At 39.0% G+C, this 23,548-nt stretch overlaps 1 protein-coding gene across 5 annotated transcripts in view; it reads right to left on the bottom strand.

Moving 5' to 3' along the window:
* The window catches only part of LOC132908201 (RNA-binding protein Musashi homolog Rbp6), a 780,290-nt gene that overhangs the window by 20,769 nt on the left and 735,973 nt on the right, over nt 1–23,548 (bottom strand). Inside the window, exon 12 of one of the 5 annotated variants that reach the window (XM_060961986.1) lies at nt 8,268–8,339. The exons of the other annotated variants lie outside the window; for them this stretch is intronic. Within the exon in view, the coding sequence (XP_060817969.1) occupies nt 8,268–8,339 (72 nt within the window). The remainder of the gene's footprint in view (nt 1–8,267; nt 8,340–23,548) is intronic. 5 annotated transcript variants of the gene reach the window in all.

Raw genomic sequence — 23,548 nt, forward strand, 5'->3', positions numbered from 1 at the left:
CTACATAATACAAAACATTACGATATGTCGCAAAAGCTAGCGCCAGGTTAATTGGGTTAGTGGCTCTGAGTATAGATATGTACTTAAATGGTTAACCAGTTTACGAGAAAATGAAACATTACGAGCCTCATGAGGATCGAAGGAGACGCGTCGCAAACAGATTTTCTATTATAATTGAACGGATTTAGTAAATTTCTAAATACCTACAGAACTTTAATTCTTGCACAAATTTTGAAAGTCTCTAAATTATTTCTTGACAATAAAATAAAGTAAGTCGAATAAAATTAATGAATACCAAATTCAATGAACGGACGCTACGAGAAAATGATAGGAGAATATGCGAAAAACATCGTCCGAATAGCACGTTAACGCGGAAGGAAAAAATCAGCTTCGGACAGCGTGAAAACAGAGTTTTCCCAGAGTGTGGAATCTCGTTTTAGGAACGGTAACCGGCAGGACTGATAACGCGATAGCGTAAGGGGGTGAACGGACCATAAATCGCGGATCGACGTGATTTGTATGGGGTATCACGCCGCTTAATGGTGTGGCTTGTCTCTATCGGGCACGGTCGAACTCTGGCCGGAAGTTTCGAGCCACTGCCAGGTTACAGAGGAATATTCGCCACGTGTCTCTATCGTGTGACAATTTACATGACTTCATATCTTTTTCTCACCCCGCAATCCTCGGCTATAAATGGGAATGGTATGACCAGAGAACTACGTGGTTCGCGTTTGTCACTAGATTACGCGAGGATGACTCCGAAGAAACTGCCAAATACGAACAATATTTCATCATTGGTAACACACGAAAAGAGGTAAGCTCCATGGATACGATCCAGGGAAATCTCTTGCGATCCGATTAAGTAATATGGATTAAAAAACTGCGTACGATGCGGAGGAATACGTGATGCACTCTTGATTGTAGAACCGTGATTGTAGTACGAAATACGTAATTCTATAGCGAATGTGAGACTGAGATTATTGGTGCATAAGAAGATTATTGTTACACGTAACTTTTTGTAAAATTTAAATGTTTTATCACATTTTGGACTAGGAAAAGATTGCTTTCATAGATTATTTTAACTTTGACTTTAATACGTAAATTTTTAATTTGCGTTCATAGTACCTTTTTGCCTCCTTAATTACTGATTTTGTATTCATTTCATTCTTTTTGAAATTTTCTGATTTCAATTAAATTAATTACTGTTTTAAGAAGAAACCAATTATTCATCTGTCAAATAAGACCCAAACCATAGACGGAATAATTACATATTAAACAAAAGCTAAAAACGTTAATGGAAGTTAAATAATAGTTCACTCATTTGCAATTCTCTAATACAAGACACTAAGGAATTTAGTCTTAATCATATAATCAATAACATATACGTTTCTCCGCAATAAGAGCACATCGAACCTGATCCAACCGCTCGAACAATGGAGGTTGCTGGAACTTCGAGGGAGCGTAGCGTAAGAAAAGCGGAGACACGCGAGAAGTAAAGGACGAAAATCGGAGTGCTGTAAGAGCCTGGTGACAAATGAACTGGGAAACTTCGCCCGCAGACGTTTATCGAACGTTTCATAGAAAGAAGGGGGCCATGTGCCGAGATAGCTGGTTCGGAGATTCTGGATTTCGCAATTCACGAAAGAAAAAGAAAGGAAAACAGAGAGAGAGAGAGAGAGAGAGAGGGTGCCGATAACGCCCAGGGTATTTTGTATCCAAAAATGTTTGTGCACGCAATGGGAAAATCAAGTGCAGAATGCACGCGGTAGCATCTAGAACCGAACTTCTTAACGCTCATGTGATTCGATCGTTTTCATCGAAACGGCAAACGCATAAAGATCTAGGCCAAGAGTTCATCTATTTCAAGTGTATCTCCAGCTGACGTAGATACGATCGAGAGTCTGTATAACGGGAAGAGAACGGTCTGCACCGCGAAATCCACTCATAGGGTATGAAATATCGGCCAGCGAGGAGATTGTGACATCTTGATAGGAGAATGATTTTGATCAGGTAAACCCGTATAGACCAATACAGATCGGGTAATTTTTCAATTCGTTTAACGCTGACTCAAACAGCTCCAGAAATCGCCTCGTGACTTCTGTTGCTGTTACTTTGAAATCCATGCTTCGAATAGGACGAAATTGACGTGGACGAAGGAACGGAGGAACTTCGAGAATTATTGAAACTATAATTTTTCGTTCGTTCGAGTTTTCTCTGGTTTCGAAATAATAAGAAATTTAATTGGAAAGCGAAATTGGCGAATGTTTTGGATACAATGGATGAGAATGAACATAGGATTCGTGAATGTCTTTTTAAACTGAAAAGTGCAAATGAAACGAGCTATCTGGTTGGCTAGATATTCAGGGAAAACGAAACTGTTTCCGTCGATCGATACAATACCCGACGATTCTTAGAGTGGGCAATAAAATGCACGTGTCTCTCCGACAGAATATTTCTATGCATCCTTATGTATATATCGCGGGCATAGATAGCGTTAGCGCAAGTACCGATTTGTTTTTCTCGGACAGGAGTGGGTGACGGCAAATATATATCTCATGTTGCTGATAAAATACATCTTCTTGAAATATCGGTGAAAGTTAAGGATAGTATCGTAATGCAAGCGGAGGAAACATAAATATGACGGTTCACGAAGCGACGAGTGGAGAAAAAAGCGGTGTACGATTAAATTTCAACGATTTAAAACGATTGAGAATAATTTAGAATCGTAGTGCATTTTTATATTCTCAAGTTATTTAAATTTGATGTGAGAAATCGTTTTGTGACGACGAATTTCAAGCGAAGAAAAAAAGAGAAAAAAGGCGTTTAGTATGCGATTATCATATCTGAACGTAACGCAACATGATTGCATCACGTACCATTATTAATACATGATTTAAAGCATTCAGTGATCGCGACTCGATCATTCGTGCAGCGAAAAAGCGCCCTCGTTATCCTGAAATATGTTCAAGCGTACAGCCTCGACGAAGCAACACACCGGACGAATCACGCGCTCGATCAACAATGACAACGATGGTTAATAAGTTGATTAACAACAGGCTGTTAGTTGGTAATGTCCTCGTACAGCGACGAGAACGCGAAGCATCAACAAAGGGAACAATTTTAACATGGTTCAATCTGCACATCCTAAACTACACACAGGTATTCAACGAACGAATACACCGATAATAATTGTAAACCTTCGAAACAGTATGGATAGGCATAAAAATAGTGGTGAAAAAGTATATATAATAAATCGAGTATCTTCAACGTCGAAACTCTCTAAGTAACTACGTACGCGTTCAAAAACTGTGGTCTCACTCGGCTAAATATTAACTAAAATAATTAGCGTTCTAATACACTAGTCAATTAAACTCCAACGGTATTCAAAAAACATTAACAACGATTCGAGGTAACAGGTATTCAAGTTACTAAACGTATCCAAAAAAACACTATTCGCAGATACAGCGGGTTGGTCAGTACAATAGAAAAGGATAATAATATAGTATAATACGTATTAAAAAGATACGGACAGTTAAAAATCTGCGGATATACACACGACACACAAAAGAAAGATATCACTCTCATACTATCTACGCACTAATCTACTGTTCTATCAAAGTTATTCTATAAACTATGAATCGACGATTTCGAGGCTGTGGTCGGAATCTTTTGTCTTTTAACCTTTGACGTCCGCCACGACCTCCAAGCTCGCCTTTCTTCATTACTACTGTGTCTATAACCATTTAATCAAACTGAGACGACACTTAAAAATTCTCTTTTAATGGATAAAGATACTGTTTACGGTCAGTCGACGTGTTCTATTTTATGTCGAAATTCCGACTAATATAGCCTAAACACCGCTAAGGTTGCCAACTATCCTTGTTCCGTGTTAAACTCGCATATATCTTGTCGCAACTCGGACAAGCTCGATCGAGGTTAATTTAGCGAACGATAATTAATTTTGTTAAAAATGGTACGCTTAGTTGGCAACCTTATACACTAACTAGTTCAATTACTGTAAACGTTAAATTACAAAAGTCAAGTTGACAACGAATCTCTTTTACTACTGACTGCTTCTAACCAGAGGCTATTTATATCTGTTCAGCTCGATTTGTCTAAGTTGTCTACGTATTCGTACCACCACGGGATGATATTTCGTGTTGATATAACGAATTCACGATATATGTATTTCAATGATCTATTTCTTTGCCATACATCGAAGCGTAGAAATCATAAATTGACAAAACATTAGCGGCCGATCGCCCCGTCGTGGTCACGCTAAATTAGTACTATGAATAATGTATAATAATAATAATAATAATAATAAAAGACCACTGTATATACGACGACGTTTCTAAGAGACAGTAGGTTTAGGTAGATGGTAGATTACTCGCCCCTAGGTGACTGCATCTTCGAGGTAGTCTTCGTCATCGATCTCGGCAACAATCCTGTCCCAGACGTCTGCCTTCCTCTTTTGAGATTATTTGACTCGAAATTTAGCCGTATTTCGCGCGATAACAAAATGTGACCCATAGCCGGTGCAACGGCGACGAACGGAGCGAATTCTCGCGACAAATTCTGTCACGTGTATCGTGTCATGGAAGCTGATATTCCACGGCGTTTCCACAGGAGCGCGAGAACAATAACTTCGTATCCGGCGAACAAAAGAATGTTGACGCGAGATACAAACGATTGTTTATGAAGAAACAAAAAGAAGATATAAACGTGTATCGTGGTTGCAAGTAAGAGAAATTCCAAAGGCAACGATTCGGGCCCGGAAGGAAACGAACGGAGGTCTTCATCGACTGTTGGCACATTCGTTTGGCTATGGGTCGTGCGACCAAGGGAAAGCTTTTGTTCTTTCAATCGTCGACTGTTCTCAGTTTTCACTAGAACTACAGACATTGAGCTTCAATGCATGCATCCTTTTGACTGGAAAGAACGTTAGTCGAAAAATGTACGCGAACGAGGGAGTCCAGGATGTAAGAGCATAATTCAGAGTAGGCCACACCTTCTTATTCACGAATGGGAATCCTTTCCTTGATGGATTTTACAATCGTTTCGGGAAGGATTCGAAAAGCTTTCCTCTTCCATGCTACATATACATATATATATACGTATTGTACACACAAAATTTCTCGCGATTACGTTCCCGTTACGAAGAGAGAAAGAAGGAAAAAAAACCAGAAGAACAGGTGTCTAAAGACGTTAGGCTAAGTTCTAGTGAAAACTAATGCAGCAGTTTAGGCTTTTTTACTCATTACGAATAATAAAATTGGAAATCTTGGAAATTAACTATGTACTATGAGCTAGGCAATCATCCAACACCAGTACAAGATACGGGTTTTAAATATATATATATATATATATAAGTATAATATAATTATGTATATGTGTATACATTAGTCAAATTTTTTTGATACCATTACTTCTGGGCTATTCTAGATACTATAAAGAAGAGAGTATCACATGAAGAAAAGTAGAATATAGTATATAGTGGAGATATTTTACGCTATCTTTCTTACGTAGAAAGCAATCATCTCTTCAGAATACTTCATACAACAACGTATTGTCGTGTTTTCGTTACAATTCTAATCTCTATATCGTTACTCGACTCGAACTTCAAGCTTTTCATCACACCTGCGTCCGCTTCCATTCGCGGATCTATGTGCGACGATAAATACGAAAAGCAATCAACACACGAGACTACGTGACTAGAATAAAAGAAAGAAAGGACGGCCGTAAACAATTCGTATTCCGTTACGCGGAACCAACTTCATCTTATAATGTAATATAGACATTATAGTTTATCCCGACTGGAAAGTATCGAAGAAGCTGAAGTGGTGTGACGGGTTACAGGATGCACAGGGTTATCCGTGGAAAGAAAGTCAAGCCAGAGTATAAAGTTTTTAGAAATCCTGTATCGATTCGAGTAAACAGAAGTCGTTTGGAGAAACAGAAATGCATTACGAACAATGGGGACAAGGAGAAGAGGGCGGTAAGCGAGGAAGGGAAACGGAGATTGAAAAGAGTCGACGAAAAGTAATTCCAAACTTTCGACGCGAAATCGTTCGCCACGGCGGCTACCCTTAAGTCGCTTCTTCGATACTCAGATCGGTTTGAGGAGCGTTCCACTCCCATCTGAAATACTAATTACAGCGATGATTAAAAGGCAACGTAACGAGATAATGACGGGAATTAAAAGGCAACGAATTACGCGATGAGTTAGGTCCCGATCGAGCGGTAAATCAATTTTTACCACTTTTTATTCTCTTCCGACCGTTTACGTTCGAACTGATCGATAGTGTCGCGGAAATTGTTGAAATTCTCGGTGATTAACTGCATCGACACTTTTATTCATTGCGTGTGTTCAATTTCCATTCCATTACGTCGTACGTAGAGCACATTCGAAATTCCATTACGTTCTTTTTTATTTTCATCACCTTTAATCAATGATCGTTTGAACAAATCCAACGGGCCCCGGCTCGAAAAACAGTCGACGAACTTTTCAGCGAATTAAATTCCGTCCGCGCGTGAAATATGTGTTTTTCCTTCGGTGCATCGCGAGAGAGGAAAAAACTACAGAGGGGAGGAATGGCGAACAGATCGAATCGAGAAGATGCTTTCGGTCAATGTCGATACCGTCCTGTTCTAATAGGTTCGATATTAATATTCCGGGAGCGCGAGGATATACGGGTAGGCGCTCTTCGAGCCTTTTCCCGCGTAAATCAACGAACTCGACCGTTTCGCCGGTATAATCCAATTACATTAAAAAATTTTGAACGAGCCGACGTTTCCTTTCTACGTTTTCCTTTGCTCTCTACATTCCGAATATTTCTGAACCGACAAAATGGCCGGGTGTTCGTGATTTCCCGTTCGATTCCCGTCAAAAAACAATCGAATGAAATCAGGATGTTTCCTCGCCTCGTTGCGATTCATGATTAAAACAGAAATGTTGTTTTCACTTAAATTCGCAGATACGTTCGCGACATCTTTCCAATAAGCCGGATTGTCGACTTCGGTGATGAAATGGTTACAGGCGGAACAACGAACAAACGGATGCACAAACTATAATAACAAAATACGACGTTTGGTCTCCTAAGCATTCCATAAGAATATACATAATATGTTTATATAATATATAAATGTATATAACAGTATGTGTACCAAAAATCCTACCAATCCAATATAATAGAACACTATCGTTAAACAATGCTCGAACTATGGGTACCTAAGACAACTAATTGGCAACAACGACTCGTATCCAATTAATTAAGAACAAGTAACGTGGACCGTGTAAAGAGTTGATATGTTTAATGGATAAACAGTTTGTGTATGGTATGTGATCGTGTGCAGTTTTGGGACAGTGAACGTTTGTTCGAATTTATGGTTCAGCGACGTAGTAAATGATTTCGATAGATTTCTAAGCGGCGAGTGCGATTTAATATAAAACACGAGCGTGCACATTTCCGTTGGTCGACTGTTAAATTGAATAACTAGTTTCGAATGAGTTCACGAGCTGCATAGAACGGGTGGAAATTGCTTGAAATTGACGTAGAATATAGAAGGAAAATAATACGAAGATTCGATGATACTTTAATTCGCTATTTTACGCGGTGGGGCAAGCCGTAATTTACTTCATCTTTCTAAAGGAGGTACTCAGACGTGTCTTATTTAGCGGATTTTCAACGGATATTGGAACAAAATTCAAGCTCCGCATACGCGCATTAATTACCGAACAAAGGCACGTTTGACAGTTCTCATTTTTCGCAATATAATTTTCATACAAATCATTTTCATACAAATAACGTCGTTTTAAATTCAGCCGACTAATTATCTCCGTTTTTCGACGATCAACCGACTCCCATTGTATTTTAATAACTACCGTTATCGATTGAGCAACAATGCCGTTATCGCGGATTTACTAACATACTCTAAGAGAAAAAAAGAGAAAAGGACTTTAATTATAAGAATGAGATGTATTGTTTATCAAAATGTTACAGAATGGAGTATGCTAAGCACTAAAGATTATCGTTTAAACCGGGTTCGAATCGATAACTATAACAGACCAATTCACGATGCGATACCACATGGAGATGTTTTGCAATGTGAAGGTATACAGGTGAAGGTGTCCGTGTGTGTGTATCTGTGTTTGTATACGTGGAATTTGGGTACGTACTACGTACTACGGATTACGGTTACCGTCAACACGAGCGAGAACACGAGAACTTGGTGGAACAACCTGGCACTTTGGGGTTGAAGCTTACCGGTGCAACCCCCGCTGGGGCTCACGGACACTCGGCCCACCCTTGGCCCCACTGCGCGGTACACGACCGCTCCTACCCAACAACAGACATCACCGATCTTACATTATGCACACTTTTCCCCGAGATATCGCGATTATAGAACTTTATTATGTATCGTGTTATGGTTATACGTATGTACACAAAGTTTGTGGAAATTACTATTTCGTTGCTGGATGAAGCTCCATAGAAGAATTATTATATATATATTATTATTTATAGTATATATATTATTTATTATATAAGGATAAGCCGAGCTTGTATAATTTAACTAGTTTTACACTCTGTATGCAATTTATGTGTGAAAAAAACATTATTGAATTTTTATTTTTTAAGGGTTCCTAGAGAAACTGGTATATGCAATTAATGACATGGAAATCGTATTATTAAAGTTTCTTTTAATTGATAGGGTACGAATTGCGTAACAGTCGATATCATTACGTTGACGAGACGCTTAATCCAGCATCGTAAGTTTCGAGTACCTGCTAGAAAATGCAAGTCAAAGTTGCTCTCTGCCTCCAACTCGGCTCATAATATCAGAACTGCACTCGTTCGAAAATATACAATTGCACGAGTATGCTTTTTCCCGAGTTTAATCCCGGGATGTTGAATGTTGAATGCTGAATTATTTCACGAAATAAGTGTATCGATTATGTTAGATGTTATCTAGCTCATAGTAGTTCGAACTGAGAAACATTATCTCGTATTAGAAGAAAGATTTTTTCTCTATTCTTTTTTGTTTGTTTGAAACATTCATGTCCAATGCATTTGTTCCATATCTCTAGATCTTTTTCTTCTAATACAAGATGCGATGGATGTTCTTTTTTCCTTTCAATATCATCCGTTTGCGTGGTAGATTTTATTTATTACAGACATTCATTATTTATAATCCTTAATCATTATAATAATAGAGCTTCAGCGAATTATTACATTGTGTCGTTAATATGTACGCACGTGTAAATAAACTTGTTCTCTCATTTTGCTTCAGAGCGATATCTCTGATAGACGTTAGGTGTTACGTTTCTTTTCATCTTATTGTTCTTTTTTTTTATATATTTTGTTTCTTACGTTTTTTTTGTTCATTTTACCGAGTACCCATTGAAATGTTTACAAAACTCTCGTGACTGCAGATTTCCACTTATCAATTTGTTTTCTCGTCTTATCGTTGGCGTTTTTTAATAAATTGCCCGAACCTCGCTGGATGGTCTCGGAAATTCGGTTATCCCTTTACAAGCATCGTTTGCAAGGCGCATCGTCGTTAGAGCATAGAGTTTCAAAGAAGAAGCGTTTCGTTTTATCTTTTTTTTTCCCCTTTAAATTTACATCAAGAAAGATATATATACGCGTATGTATAATATACAATTCTCATCGGCCAATGAGTCGAACGTCATCTATAAGCATGGGTAAGAAAACTTGAAGTGACTTCCTGAGATAATTTCCGTTTAAACAACACGTGTATCAGAGCGACAATGATAGAAAATAAACTTTTAAAAAACGCAATATCCTTTTGTAATAATAAAAATATATACGTTCGAGTCCGAGATTAATAATAAAGTCCGTTAAAGTTAGTCCATAACGATCATTAAACTATATTTTATGTACATTTGAAAAATGTAAACGACGATAAATATTATCCGATCGACAATCGATAAGATTTATATGTCGAGAGAGTAAATTAGTATAAAATTTTCATCTCCTTCCTATATGACACTCAGATCTTCGTATTATCGAAAACTCCGCGTTCAGACAATGATTCGACGTGATAGAAAGATTAAGGGGGCAAAAATCGAAAAAACCGACTGCACAAAACGCCTTATTTCGATCGTTAATATTTAGCGATTATCCATATTTAAACATTTCAATATCATCATCATCATCATCATCATGGACGGTATAATGTTTTGAACGTTTCCCCAATTTTCTAACTTATTACGAGTGACGAGAACGACGCGTGTCTTCAAGTATTCTTACGGATGCTGGTGCCTTTTAGCACTTCGTTTACTCGTCGTCGACACAAATAATTCGGTGAGAGTGCAAAAGGCGGTCGATCGATCGGATTCCGGATCGGGCAACGTATTATAGAAACCCACGCGCGATCACAGCGATATAACAACAATTCTTACGAATAGCAACAATCGGACCATAGCTCGATAACGTTAACCGCGTCAAATATTTTTCTCCTTTTTATATCGACGTATACATGTCGCGGAAATTTAACTAACAATTTTTTTAAAACCTTTCTCTTTCCTCGTTTCTGGTGATAAACGATAAACGATAAAAATCCATCGAAAATATGAACAAAAGTAAGCAACGTAGAATCGAAATTTTTCGCACAATAATCGCAATGACAAACAATTTTATTTATTTCTTCTTTCGTGTTTCTTATTTCTTTCTTTTCCCTTTTTTTTCTCCTTTTTTTTTTTTTTTTTTTTTTTTTTTTTTGTTACAGAGGACGGTGATGTTAACGCGAGCGAACTATAGCCACGCATAAAAGTATCAATAATATTGTTTAAGCATCGTGTCGTTAACATATATATAAGCTCAGGACAGATGTATCTTCTCTTTGGCATCAGCTTAATTAACACCAGCGACTGAATTGTCTTTCTCGTCGGTTTCTCGCAAAATCCTCAATGTCCACTAGTTTTCTTTCTTTCTTTCCAATCATTCCGTATACTTTTTATTCCCATCTCTTCTTCCGATGCTTTCTTGTACGAGTTCGTGTCGCTGGCTCTATTAAGAAACTATAAACTCATGCAAGCGAGCGTTTTAAAACCTGATTTGCTTTCCTCGTGATTCCTCGCTTCCTCTTAATACTGTATTAACGGTACGAGAGACCAAGGACGGACAGCTCGGTCCTCGTCATCTTTTGCTTTTCGTGCACGCAAACTCCTATACATCGTGTATTCATGCGATTCACGCCGTGAACGTCGGTATCGTGGCTCGCAATCCTTCGCAGGATCGTTCGATCTTAGTCTTTTATCCCAGCTTTTTCTTACGTTATCTTTTTTTCTCTTGTTCTGTTTCTCGTTTTTTCATTCATTAACGACGACTCGAAAGAAAAAAAAAAAAAAAAAAAAAAACAATAGAATCGAAATCACGAATCACAGCTTTCGCGGAACGTATACTACGTTGTACAACGGGAGATGGGTCGGATTCAGGGATAAAATATCGTCAAGGGACGTCGAAAGTGGACGATCGAGAAAGCAAGGGCTCGAGAAAGGATTCGCGGCAACGCGTTGTAGAATGAATGTTCCTCGTTGAGTCTTTCGTCGTAATTAATTACCATCGTTAATCCGGATCACCGACTGTGAATTGTATATACATCGCAAACAGGTCACGGGAGACAGGAGTCGATGCGTGCTATTTTGTTGACATTAATGGGATATCAATAGTCCTATTAAGGGATTGGTTGGGTCGCGATTGTTTTCGAAATCAGTCGCCGAAGGCTATACGTATAATTAGTCGACAAGCGCGACAATAGATGCTACGGAAGTATTAAACTGCTTTATTTATCGGATTAATTGAAATTAAGCCGTAATTACTAACATAGGTGTTTTATAATTGTTGGCTGGAAAACTGTTCGTGTTTGTTTGCGCGATGTTTCTCTTGTTTAACCATTTGAAGAAGACCTCTAGCATTATGAAGAGTATGAAATTGTAAAGTGTAAGTAGTAACTCGGTATGATTATTCAAACATTGATAATTAAGGTATCAACTTGAATTGATAATCTGCCAGGAATATGGCATTTTGAAAGAAACAAAAAAATAGAAAACCAAATGTTAACGCTAAAATACAAACATTATTTTATGTTTCCTTTTATGACATTCTCCAAATTTTTATTTTCATGTTACTACACTAGTTCAATGTCTTATTTGGTTACAAACCGATAACGAAACTTTTGCTAGTCGTAATTATCACGAATGTTTATGTTCTAATAATTAATCAGAGGACTTAACGCCTCTTTCCCGATGTCGTCCTTGCTTTCACGTTCCATTAGCAATATTCGACGGAAAGGTGGCGGAGGGTGAAGATCGAGGACATCGAACAGGCGTGGAAGATAAACAGAAGAACGATACAAAAAGCATAATTTTCTCGTTAACTGTCTTTTGGGCGGTTTGCTTCGGTGCGGTAATCTCTTCTACGAGGGTCGGTACTCTCTTTCTTACGTTTTCTTTACTTTCGCCTAACTTTTAGCAGATGCCTTACTCTCTACGTTTAGCAATACGTAATTTGCTCTGGATAAGAGATAGCAGTATCGCAACTTCAGCATCCTGTCGATTCTGTGTCGTCCGCTAGATGCCGCTTTTGTAACGCGATCTTCGCTTCTACATCTGCATCTAGTCGTGAAACAACATTAACCGAAATAAATCGTAGAATACCATCGGATCAAGAATTTCCAATGAAAAGCGGCTGTGCAGGCGTTTGCGTGCGTGGCCTGCTTTTATTAATGTTTTAAATTCAATCTGTTTGACCGTGTTTGAAAGCACGAAATGTATTTTCGAAATAAATTGCTCCTGAGTTCGTAGAAACAGTTCGATTCCATGGTTATTTCAAAACTTCCAAGCCACGGTATGTGTTCATTTAAATTTAAAAAGAATCGAAAGGTCTCAGTCATTGAAATAATCGAAAATATTCTTGGCCTTTCGAATTAATTACTTTTTCAACAAATTTCTTGTGATAATTGTTTCTCAAGGTTCAAACAATACATCACAAATCATATCACAATAAATTATTATTCCAAGTGATAATTGTGATTGCAAGAAACTCGATTTCTCTAAACATTCTCATAAACGATCTATTAAGCCGTTCTTATACATAGAATACCGACAGGATGCTTCAGCCTGAACACCCGGAAACGCCTATATCGTTTTATGTCTATATGACCTACGCTAAGTGTTTTCGATTAAAACTGTTTAGCTTAGAGATTACATAGAATGTGACTACATTTCAACCACTACAAAGATCAAACGACTACAAGAGAGAAACACGTTAAACTTCTTTTCAGACTGACAGGAATCGTGGTGACAAGGACTTGGATGCGTCGATGAAGAGGAAGAACTGGACGATTTAGGCTTGAAGGAATGAAATCTCGATCCAGGAACCTGGGAAAAGAGACAGAGAGATATAAAGGATATCGGAATATTTAAACATCGACCTACGCACAATTCTCTTTGCGATAAATCAATTTATCATTATACTTTCTTCTTGCACCTGTGTCTACCCCGAAGCTTGCAACTATCTACTTGCGTTGTACGTCTTCGAACGGATTCATTTCTCACTTTGTCACAACCTTCCCTCCCCCACACATACGCATGCACAATAAAGAAGGGGCAAGAATGATCTTGACTTCGATGTTGATTTTTCTTTTACGCTAGATCGCTGCTTATCTCCACGGGGCTACATACTCGGCTATCATATTGACTGGCTGGTGAGACTGTCGCAAATCATCATACGTTGACGTTTTTCGATAGAAAATAACTTCGACGCTCTTGTCAAATTTTAGCATTTTAAACTAAATCTAAAATTCAGAATTTTCCAAATATACATATGTATCTATAAAACGAGCTAAACTTTTATTTACTGCTAAATGTTCTCGAAGCAAACGATTCCACAGTTCGTTTCGAAATACCTTAGAAAAACTGGAGAAGCTGGAGATCTTCCGCCAAAACTGAAAACGTGGATATCGAACGAACGTTCAATTAAAAAAACGAACTAGGTATTTCCTCACGTACGCCAAGCGTACGGACGCGCAACAGCCTCGCCGTTGGGCATCCTAGATTCGGACCGTGCGTTCATCTCTGTACTCTTTTCTGTTTCCTTGTTATATGATTTCCTTTCAAAGTGTGACGGTATAAGAGAAGATATACATTAACTACCTACGGTTCTACCAGTAAAGAGAAGAAGAAGAAGAAGTTGTAGTAGTAGTTTTAGTTGATGAAATGGAGGAGCAGAAAAAAGAGAGAACGTCAGAGGAGAGCTGAGAGGGGCCTTGATGTTCGGGTAAACCGGATAAATACTCGGCCCCGTCTCTCGTGTGCATCGATTTCTCTCTTTTCCCTTTCTCGGTTCGGTGTTTACGTGTTTTACCCGTTTCATCCCTCGCAGGGACTTTTCCTTCGTTCTTGTCTATTCGAACGTCAAATTTTTTGCGGAAAGCAGCGCTGCGCTTACGCAACTAATCTCTTTCCTTGTATCGCAGCTATTTTCTCATATATGTGTACATATGTGTGCAGTGAGCCAGCATGCTCGCGCACATTTTCAGTGTTTTCTTTGTATAAGATGTGTGTATATGTTTTTGTTTTGCGTGTATATGATAATATGTCGATAGGTGTCATGTGTATATGTATGAATGGTGTTGCGCGCGCGTGACGGTTTTCTCTTTTCGATATATCTTGTGTTTTTTAGCAATACCTAATGGAATGGGGGTAGAGGCAGACGACGCTTTGCTTGACGAAGGACCACAGAGTTTGCCAGCCATGCGTCTGTGAACATTTTCGTAACTTCCGGTCAAGAGATTCACGTGAGAAGAGGGTGTATACATATATACATTATATAATTCTTTTTTCTGTCTTTATTTCTTTCTGTTCATTTCCGATCAAGGTTATTTCGGTATACGAGTTTTTTTTAGCGGATACCAGAGCAATTAAGAGGCTCGGTGGTTCGTTGTTGCTCAGCGTTGGGAAGGATAGCTGCGATTTTTTCATTCAGCTCCCATCGTGAAAAAATATTCAGCAAACAAGCTCGCGGCAAAATCGCGCTCGTTTCGATGACAGCTTCACGCTAACGCTTTCCCAACACTGTTCCTCTGCTGGGTAGAAAAATCGTGACTCATCGATGCATGGAAGTGTTCAAACTCAAACAGGATTTTTTTTCAATAGAGAATATATTATTTCTCTGCAGAATGCGCGCGGAACACGTAGACAGTAAATTTACTGTATTTAGCTAACGGAAGGTACTTCCTTGCAAAAGGTACGTTCGATGCTTCGATGCAATGATCAAATTGTAACAAAATTGTAACAAAAAAGACGAAGATGTAAGTGGAGAAATTTCAAACATCGACCAGTCACGTTCTCATCAATTGTAATGGTATGGATCTGTTAGAAAAAATACTGATACAACTGAAAAAAGAGTTTTCTAGTCAGACAATACGATTGTTGTGTCCGTTTGAAAACGTGAGGCGAACTAATCGCGAACGAACAAAATCTGGCTTGTCAGTCAAATTGTTCCTTGTAATTAGAGGTGTCGCGTTGTTTGCGACAAAGATGAATAATAATAAAGCTAACACGAAATACCGTGCAATATCAAACAGGAAACGAAACAAGATAGAACCAAACGCGCCGCAAAAAATATATAGCGAAAGAGAATATCAGTGATCATGTCCTTCGTAAGAAAAGGTATGAGCTTAAAGAGGCCGATCCGACGAATAACGCCGCGTATTATAGTAGCATATTTAATGTATCGATCAATGGTTGTTCGTCATCGTACAAATGAGTAATGTTCGATTGACAATCTATATACGGTCCGTATATCAACAAATATGAACAACATTAATTTACATAGTTCCTTTTGTATATTTATATATATATATACATATATTTATATGTATATAATTCTTCTTCTTATTTATATGAATTGTGTATATATAATTTATTCCTTTTTATATATATATATATATATAAGTATGTATATTTCCACGAGCACATACGTGGGTGTGTGTATGGATAGCGAACACCAGCGCATCGTTAAGTTATTGTTGACCGTACTTGTACACTCCCTAGTAACTCTATCGACAGTTCGATGCATTTCACAAACAACTACAATTGGTTTTAACCATTAACTAACCCTTCTTTAACGGGTCGACTATCGAATCACGATGCCATATTAGTGTTGTATATCTCAACATGATAATCTAAATATTTTAATATTTTTAATAAATTTCGTTATCGATCAGTAGTATTATCCACGTGATCACTTTCTAATGTCTGTCACTAGAACTCTCCACAAAGTTCAATGCGTTAGCGATTATTTCGATATGAAAATTATGGCAATTCAATCTATTCACTCGATGTTTAAACAAGTGCCGATTAAAAAAAAAAAAAGAAGGACAAAATTCTATACGGTCAGATTCTGTCAATTTCGCACGTTTCGTGGAGAACTCACTGCACCCACCCACGTACCTACCCGTCCATATGTAATCATATAAACGCGCGTATGTACACGCTTGGTCTAAAAGCGGCTCACGTCGCGCGAACGACATGCATAGTCGTATATAGCACGCGATCACGACCGCTTTCCGACCGCTTTCCGACTGCTCCCTATATTCCTGCTATCCCGAACGTATTTGTACCGAACACGTACGAAGATGAGATTCCGTTCGTCCTCCCAAACGAGCAGACGAACCGATGTGTGTATGCGCGCTCGCGTGCACACGCGCTACGACGACGCCGCGAAATCCACAGACCGGCACGTGTCGCGTGTAAGCTTCGGATACTTGGGATTCTTAGCTCGAACCCCAGCCCTTCTCCGGTTCGAACGCTTCGAGCGCAGCTGAGAGCTACGTTGCGCAATATGTACAACGGTGTCCGGCGCGTCAGTGTGTACATGCGTATTCGTGTGTATGGTACAGTGGTACAAGGGCGTACAACCCTTTAGAAACGCACGATACGATAGAAAGTGCGACGTCGCGGGAAGAACTGAGAAGCGAACTGGATTCGCGAGACTTTACCCTCTCGCAAGGATGTGTATTATATAACAGGGAACGTTTGCAAAGATCGTAAGTTAGTTTTATGTCAACACGATGCTTCGATCAGGACAGATTTATTTTTCAGGGGAGGTATTGACTCGACTCTTCACATTCTCGCGGAAAAAATAACACTCGATTAAAGTTGCGTATATTATGATTATAAAGAAGAACATTTTCTTGGATAGAGATGAATGATAAATATAATAAATAATCTTTCAAGAAAATTTGGTAAATCGACGACCACATGGGGAAATATGGTAAATCTACTTTTATTGATTTTTTGATTGTTGTATCATCCTTTTTTCTAATTTAACGATTAAACAATTAAGAAATTTAACTTAATTAGTCTGCGCAACTGATATTATCAACACTTTTTAAACGTTTAAACATGATAAAGGACGCATATTTAATCCCAAAATGAAATGAGAAGATACGTTTTCACATGAATTTGGTTGACAATGTGTTGAATTTTAAAATGGTCCTACGATAAAAGAATTAAAAATATAATTTATCATGTTCTTCATTTGTGACCTCCGTGTTAAAAAAAAAGAAGAGAATATAAAGGAACAAGCGTTGCGTCGAAACGCAGGTACGAATTACATCTTGGGTCAATCTCCTCCGGAAGATCACTGGCAATCGAGGCTCGATTTCTAAACGAACGGTTTTAGATAAGAATAGGAGAAAGAGAGGAAAAAGAGGTTACGACTGTTACAAACAGACCGCGTCGCATCGTTTGCTCGAGGGCTAATACGAGCAGTGGGGTTTAGGACGCCACAATAACCCGCGGCCACCCCTCAAACACCCGTTCCCTCCTTGCGCGCCATCCATGGTAACGGTAACCAACGATTTATTGCGTGGCGCAACGAGCGCGCACGGTAACACGTTACGGTAATGACTGTGAAATACGACGGTGCACCTCTCCTACTGTGCAACCCTCAACCCCCTGGTTGCTTCGTCGTTGCCCCGTCACGGTTGCACAGCCAGACTCCCAATGAAAGGACGGGACTTCGATACGACGTGTGCGTGTACGCACACACGTGTGTATACACCGTGTGTGCACGCGTACACCGATCGTGCATCGAACTGCCGGAGAAATATCGCCGGGTTGAAAGAGTGTTCTCGGAGAAACCTCATCGATCGTGTGGACGACTGCTGCGCGATATCGGTCTGCTATGTTGTAAATAATGCGCGCGTGCAGGTGTCAATTTGGACGGAGCACCTATTACGTCGCGAAGAATGTCTGATGGAAGTGTATCGGGGGTGGACAGGGTGAAAATTGTAATTGATTTATATTTCGATCTTCTGTATGAGGAAGGTGGTGAGTAAGAGGATAGTGGCGTGTTTGATACGTTGATTTTGGATGGGTAAAATTTATGTTACATAAAATAATTGGTTTCCGTGGCAAACTATTGTTTATGACATATTCGTGTTTATCACGGTGAAAAATAAGGTATATATGTACTTTGGTATATTAAGTAGAGATGACAACGTAGTTGTAAATTGACATGTTTGGTATATAATTTAAAGTAGCTTTTGTTCATATAAAGAAAATGTGATTATGAGCATTTACCTTGGATAATTAATATAGAAAGGATAGGAGGGATTAAAGCACTAAGGAACTACATTCATTAGTGTACAACAGTTCTGGACTCGAAATCCTTATACTCACAAAATATGTCAAATTATTAAGCGTTTCAACCCTTGAAATAAAGTTTAGCCCTTGAGAGGTTTTACGACCGCGTTATATCTTTTACATCCAGTATACCAAAATCAGATGCCTTAACAGACTAAAAAGCTTTACAATCGCGATAAATAATTAAAGAAATTCCGAACCAGTTTCTAGCAGCCTTTTAAAAATAACTTTGCCAATAGAGAGATGCAGTGGTAATAAATTTTCTTGATGTACAAATGGAAAACCATCGAAAGTATATTTTATGTTAGAAAAAGTTGCTTAAATTTTGCACTGAATTCGACGCGAAATTAATAAAATTTATCCACGGTTCTTGGAAAATTGATTCTCTGGAGTTTGAAAATATATGAAAGGCGAAGAAATTAGTTATAAATCAAGAGAGACTATTTTGGAAGAAAGACAATCTGTTATAGTTGGTTGGTGAAAGGCAGCGTATAATTTTAAGTATGATGTTTAAAAATGTTGAATGTTTGAAGAGTGATAGGGTGGGATACTGATAAGCAGTGCGATGCAACATTTCACCGCTTAACGTTCTATATCTCGTTTATTTAACGAATCGCAACAACCATTAATTTGCTGGTACCCACTGAAAGCGGAAATTTCAATTAGCGCGAAGATTATAAGAATTAGGTTAATACCTGTTCAAAATTGAAACCGATTTACTCCAAATTTAATCAACTCCTGACGACTTTTCGCATTGCACCGTGCAATGAATATTTACTTAGAACAAATATACAATGACCATTCATTAACCATATTTGAAATTGTACTAATAAAATTAAAATATCGTGGTTACTAGGAAATAAAAATAGAGTGCTCCTCGTCAGAAAGTTCAAGTTAAATAACAATAAAACTTCGCTAATGAATTTCATTGCTCGTAAATTCGTTTAGTTAAAAGTAACAGACAAAAACACATAGAAAAGGAAATATGTGAATCTTTGAAAGAACAATCGTATTCTCAACGTAATGCGTATAATCCAAACAATAAATAAGATAACAAAAGTTTACAATCAGTGTACAATTTGCCGACGACATTGCGTATCCATTGCGTATCCATTGCGTATACTTTCGAGATTACTCTATATTCGGACCTTTTCGCATTGCAGGAAAACCAAGGAAAACGTGTAAGGAAGAAAGGAAGAAAAAAGGATGACTCTGAGAATTTAGAATAGGCGATAAAGAAAACTAGAGATGCAAAGGAAGGGAGCAGAGAAAAGAGGAAAGAAGCACATAAAAGGTGTGCTGATTTATTTTTGCGTCTTATAAGAAATCTCGTGCTAAAGTTCGTCGAAGTCGCGAGATGATAGATTCGCGTACTAAACTTCCTCTGCGTCAGAAATGCAAAGAAGAGAAAAGAGAAGGAAACTCGTTATCACGATTATGTTCGGAAAAGTCGTCGTTACGTCTGTCTAGTACCAATCTTACGAGAAAGCTTGATGAAACCATTATTAGTCGGAGGGATAGACGCATTGTAAGAAGCACTACAAAAAAGAGCCGGATTTTATCTCGACGCGAACGAAGAACTAAGCATTTTGGTTGCTCACGTTTCACAGGTCTCTCCCTGTCACTCTTTTTTCACACAATCTAATCGATGTTATTACGCATATGTAACACACATCGTACCGATGAATCGTATATGTATTGATCACCTTGACAAGAAGCAAAAAATGCCGTTAGAGTAATGTATACGCAACCCTTTGCTTTATTTCCCCCCTCCCCTTTCACGCATCTTGTTATCGCTAAATAATCACATTACGGTTACACAACACGCATCCCTCGATCCCGATATACACGTTTTCCCTAACGATTCTCGTAGTACACACGCTCTCGCATACGTTCCACGACCTTTTGCATCGGTCCGCTCATTGTTCGGGAATGATTCTGTACTCTGTGGAGAGGCTGTGTAGCGATGTGTCTCCGGCTGATAAGGGCGGTAGTCCCAAGGCACCTGAAAGTACCACCAACCCCCTCTGAGTCCCGTAGTCGCACTGGGTGGTCGCAAGTTTTAGTTTTCTTTCAAAAAAATCTTTTTTGTAAGTCAAATCTTTCTTTCTCTTGCGCGCAATAACAGTCTTTCCTCTCAACAACAGTCTTCCTCCCTTTCTCTCCGATGCGTTTAGGTTAGAAACGATCACAACATCGCATACGTTCTGATTCTCTGGTCAATGGACAAGTTGTCAAGGAATTTCTCGACAGTTGGCATGCAACACACCACAAAGTGACAAAACTAGACGCGACTGGCACGTCGTTACGGAGAAACTGCGAGCACGGTGCCCCATGTGCTTGCTTATTTAGTCGGTCGGATTCGATCGCGAATGCAACAACTTCTCTCAACGTATCAAGCCGTCGGAGGAAGGTAATAGTTTCTAGTAACTGGTCGTGGAAAATTATTCTCGCGTCACTGAATTAGCCAAAGTTTCAAACGTTCACAAAGGTAACGGTAGTTATTGGTCTGGCTTGTACAACATTCAAGCGTTTCTGTGGTCAAAGCGATTATGTGAGTAGAATTTATGATTTTCTTGTTGCAAAATATCAAAATTCCTTATTAAAAATTGGTTATGTGTAACTTAATTTTTTGCAGCCTAAACTGAAAGCAATATGAAAGTTTAATGAAACAGACATTGTAAAATTGATTTTGGAATTTGTATTACACCCGTTAATTATTTCGTTTTTAAATGTATCGTCATGTCAGTTTCATGACAATGTACAATATTATTCAGTATGGCTGTGTATGTAACATCAAACATGTATTTCACACGATTTAACTAAATGTAACCAAACATGTAATCAACAAAATGAAAGTACTCGTATTTCAGAAAACATTAGCACCGTGAACCAGTCCACCGTCCGATATCCCGTCACATTACAATTTCTCCCTGAAACAAAGAGCTAGCCCAGGCACGAGGAAATCTTTTAATCTCTCTTGATGGATCGACTCGACGAACAAACGAGCAGGTTCCGTCGCGAGCGATTTCACGTGAAATCACTCTAACACCACCACCTCTTCAACCATCTAAGAGAAATCTATATATATATATACACGTATTCCTTCATTGGGCAGCGTCTAACGCGAGTCTAACTGCCGCCCACGGTCGAACGAGAATTTCTCTCGATTGCAAATTCCGACGCGTGAGTTCGATATCTCCCGGAAAATATCTTTTCAACAAGGAGGAAATTCATTTTCGCGCATCGATCGCGTATCGGCCACCCCTCTTTCGTATTCGAAGAGAAAAAGAGACAGAGAGAGAGGGTGGCTTCACCGACGAATGTTTTTCGGACATTGGGAGTATACGGACGACTTTAAGGCGGAGGGGTTTTCGTTCGCAATGATCAATCATTGGTGGTTGTTACCCACAATTTCTTTTTCTTCCTTCTACCGCCATGCCTCGTGAACCATATGCAAAAGTACGAAAGAAAGCACAGAAAAAAAGGAAGTAAAAGGAGGGAGCGTTTGCGGTCGCGCAACCGCTCCGCTTCCCGGACTGGAGGTTATTCAAATGCGTTAAATAGCGGACGGTGAGGGAAATTGGAAACGATTCCAGGGAGCATCAGGATGTATGGTCTCTGGAGGAAAGTAAAAATATGCCGGTTTCTTTTTTCGAAATGGCGAAGGGAATCGAAGAAAAAGAGGACGCACGAGGAAAGGATGTTCGTTCCGAGGGATGAACCAACGTCCGAAAAACATTATGCATTATTTATGAGTTCTCTTTCTGCTCGTCCACGTGAATTATTCTTAGGATCGATGTACTTCGAAGGGAAAAAATAATATATTATATATATATATATATATATCAAGGCGATTAGATCAACGGCGAAAAAAGCACGACATTCGAAACCGTTTACGTTATACGTCGCGTAATATACATTGTTTTCGTGGATTTACACGATGTTCTTTTTTCACACAGCAGCGTTTACGTTTGTTTCCTTGCAGCTAATTTATGTCCGGTCGACGTGCATGGGACACCTGTCGCAGTTTATCCGCCTCTATTGGCGTTATATGTTATTGCTTCGCTATTTTTGTGTCATGCTTCACATAAGGGGGTGGTATCACAAGTTCAAACCGGGGGGAGGAAGGAGATACAAAGTGCAGGGAGGAAGAAGTTGAAAACTTTCGCCTCGAAATTTCCTCTTCGAGAAGCTCGCACGGAGGAACGATGAGAAAAGATCAAACAGAGAAAGAGAGAAAGTTCGCGGAGAAAGACGAGTGTGGCAGATAAATGGCCAAAAATGGACAAAAGAGAAGGGAACAAATGGGCTAGTAAGACGTGTAAGAGCAGCGGTCGAGCGACGGACAAAGGGGAGGGGTGCAGTAGTTACGGGGATCGAAGAAGCTTCTTTGGAACTAGCGTTACGTCTGCGAAAGCTCACCATAGGAGGCGTGATTACTGTACTGTATTTCTCTGTTTTCACGTAGTTCCGTTACACACGGATCTAGTTATCTCTCGAACGGTCGTTTCGACGCAACGCAGTAGAATTTAACAAACGCTATCGATATCTGTATCGATTATCTAAAAATAACCAATACGATAACGAGACTGCAAAAATACGGAAAGAAATAATTAACGAACAAATAAAAGTCGGTGGAACGAATAGAACGGAAAGTATAAAACGAAGTAACAAATCGACGGGAATCGTCGATGACCACATTAAATTCCCAAGGGTCGTTTTCGCATCTCGCGAGCCGATCGAAGCGAGTAGTAAACGTATAATTCCCGGCTCCGGCACGAAATTTTGTCTGATGGAGTGCCCTGGCTATGGGAAGCGACACGGTCGAATCTTCATTTTGGCCTTCTTCATTTGCTGAACGTGGGC

This window comes from Bombus pascuorum, chromosome 6 (assembly GCF_905332965.1).
Source record: "Bombus pascuorum chromosome 6, iyBomPasc1.1, whole genome shotgun sequence".
NCBI classification, from domain to species: domain Eukaryota; kingdom Metazoa; phylum Arthropoda; class Insecta; order Hymenoptera; family Apidae; genus Bombus; species Bombus pascuorum.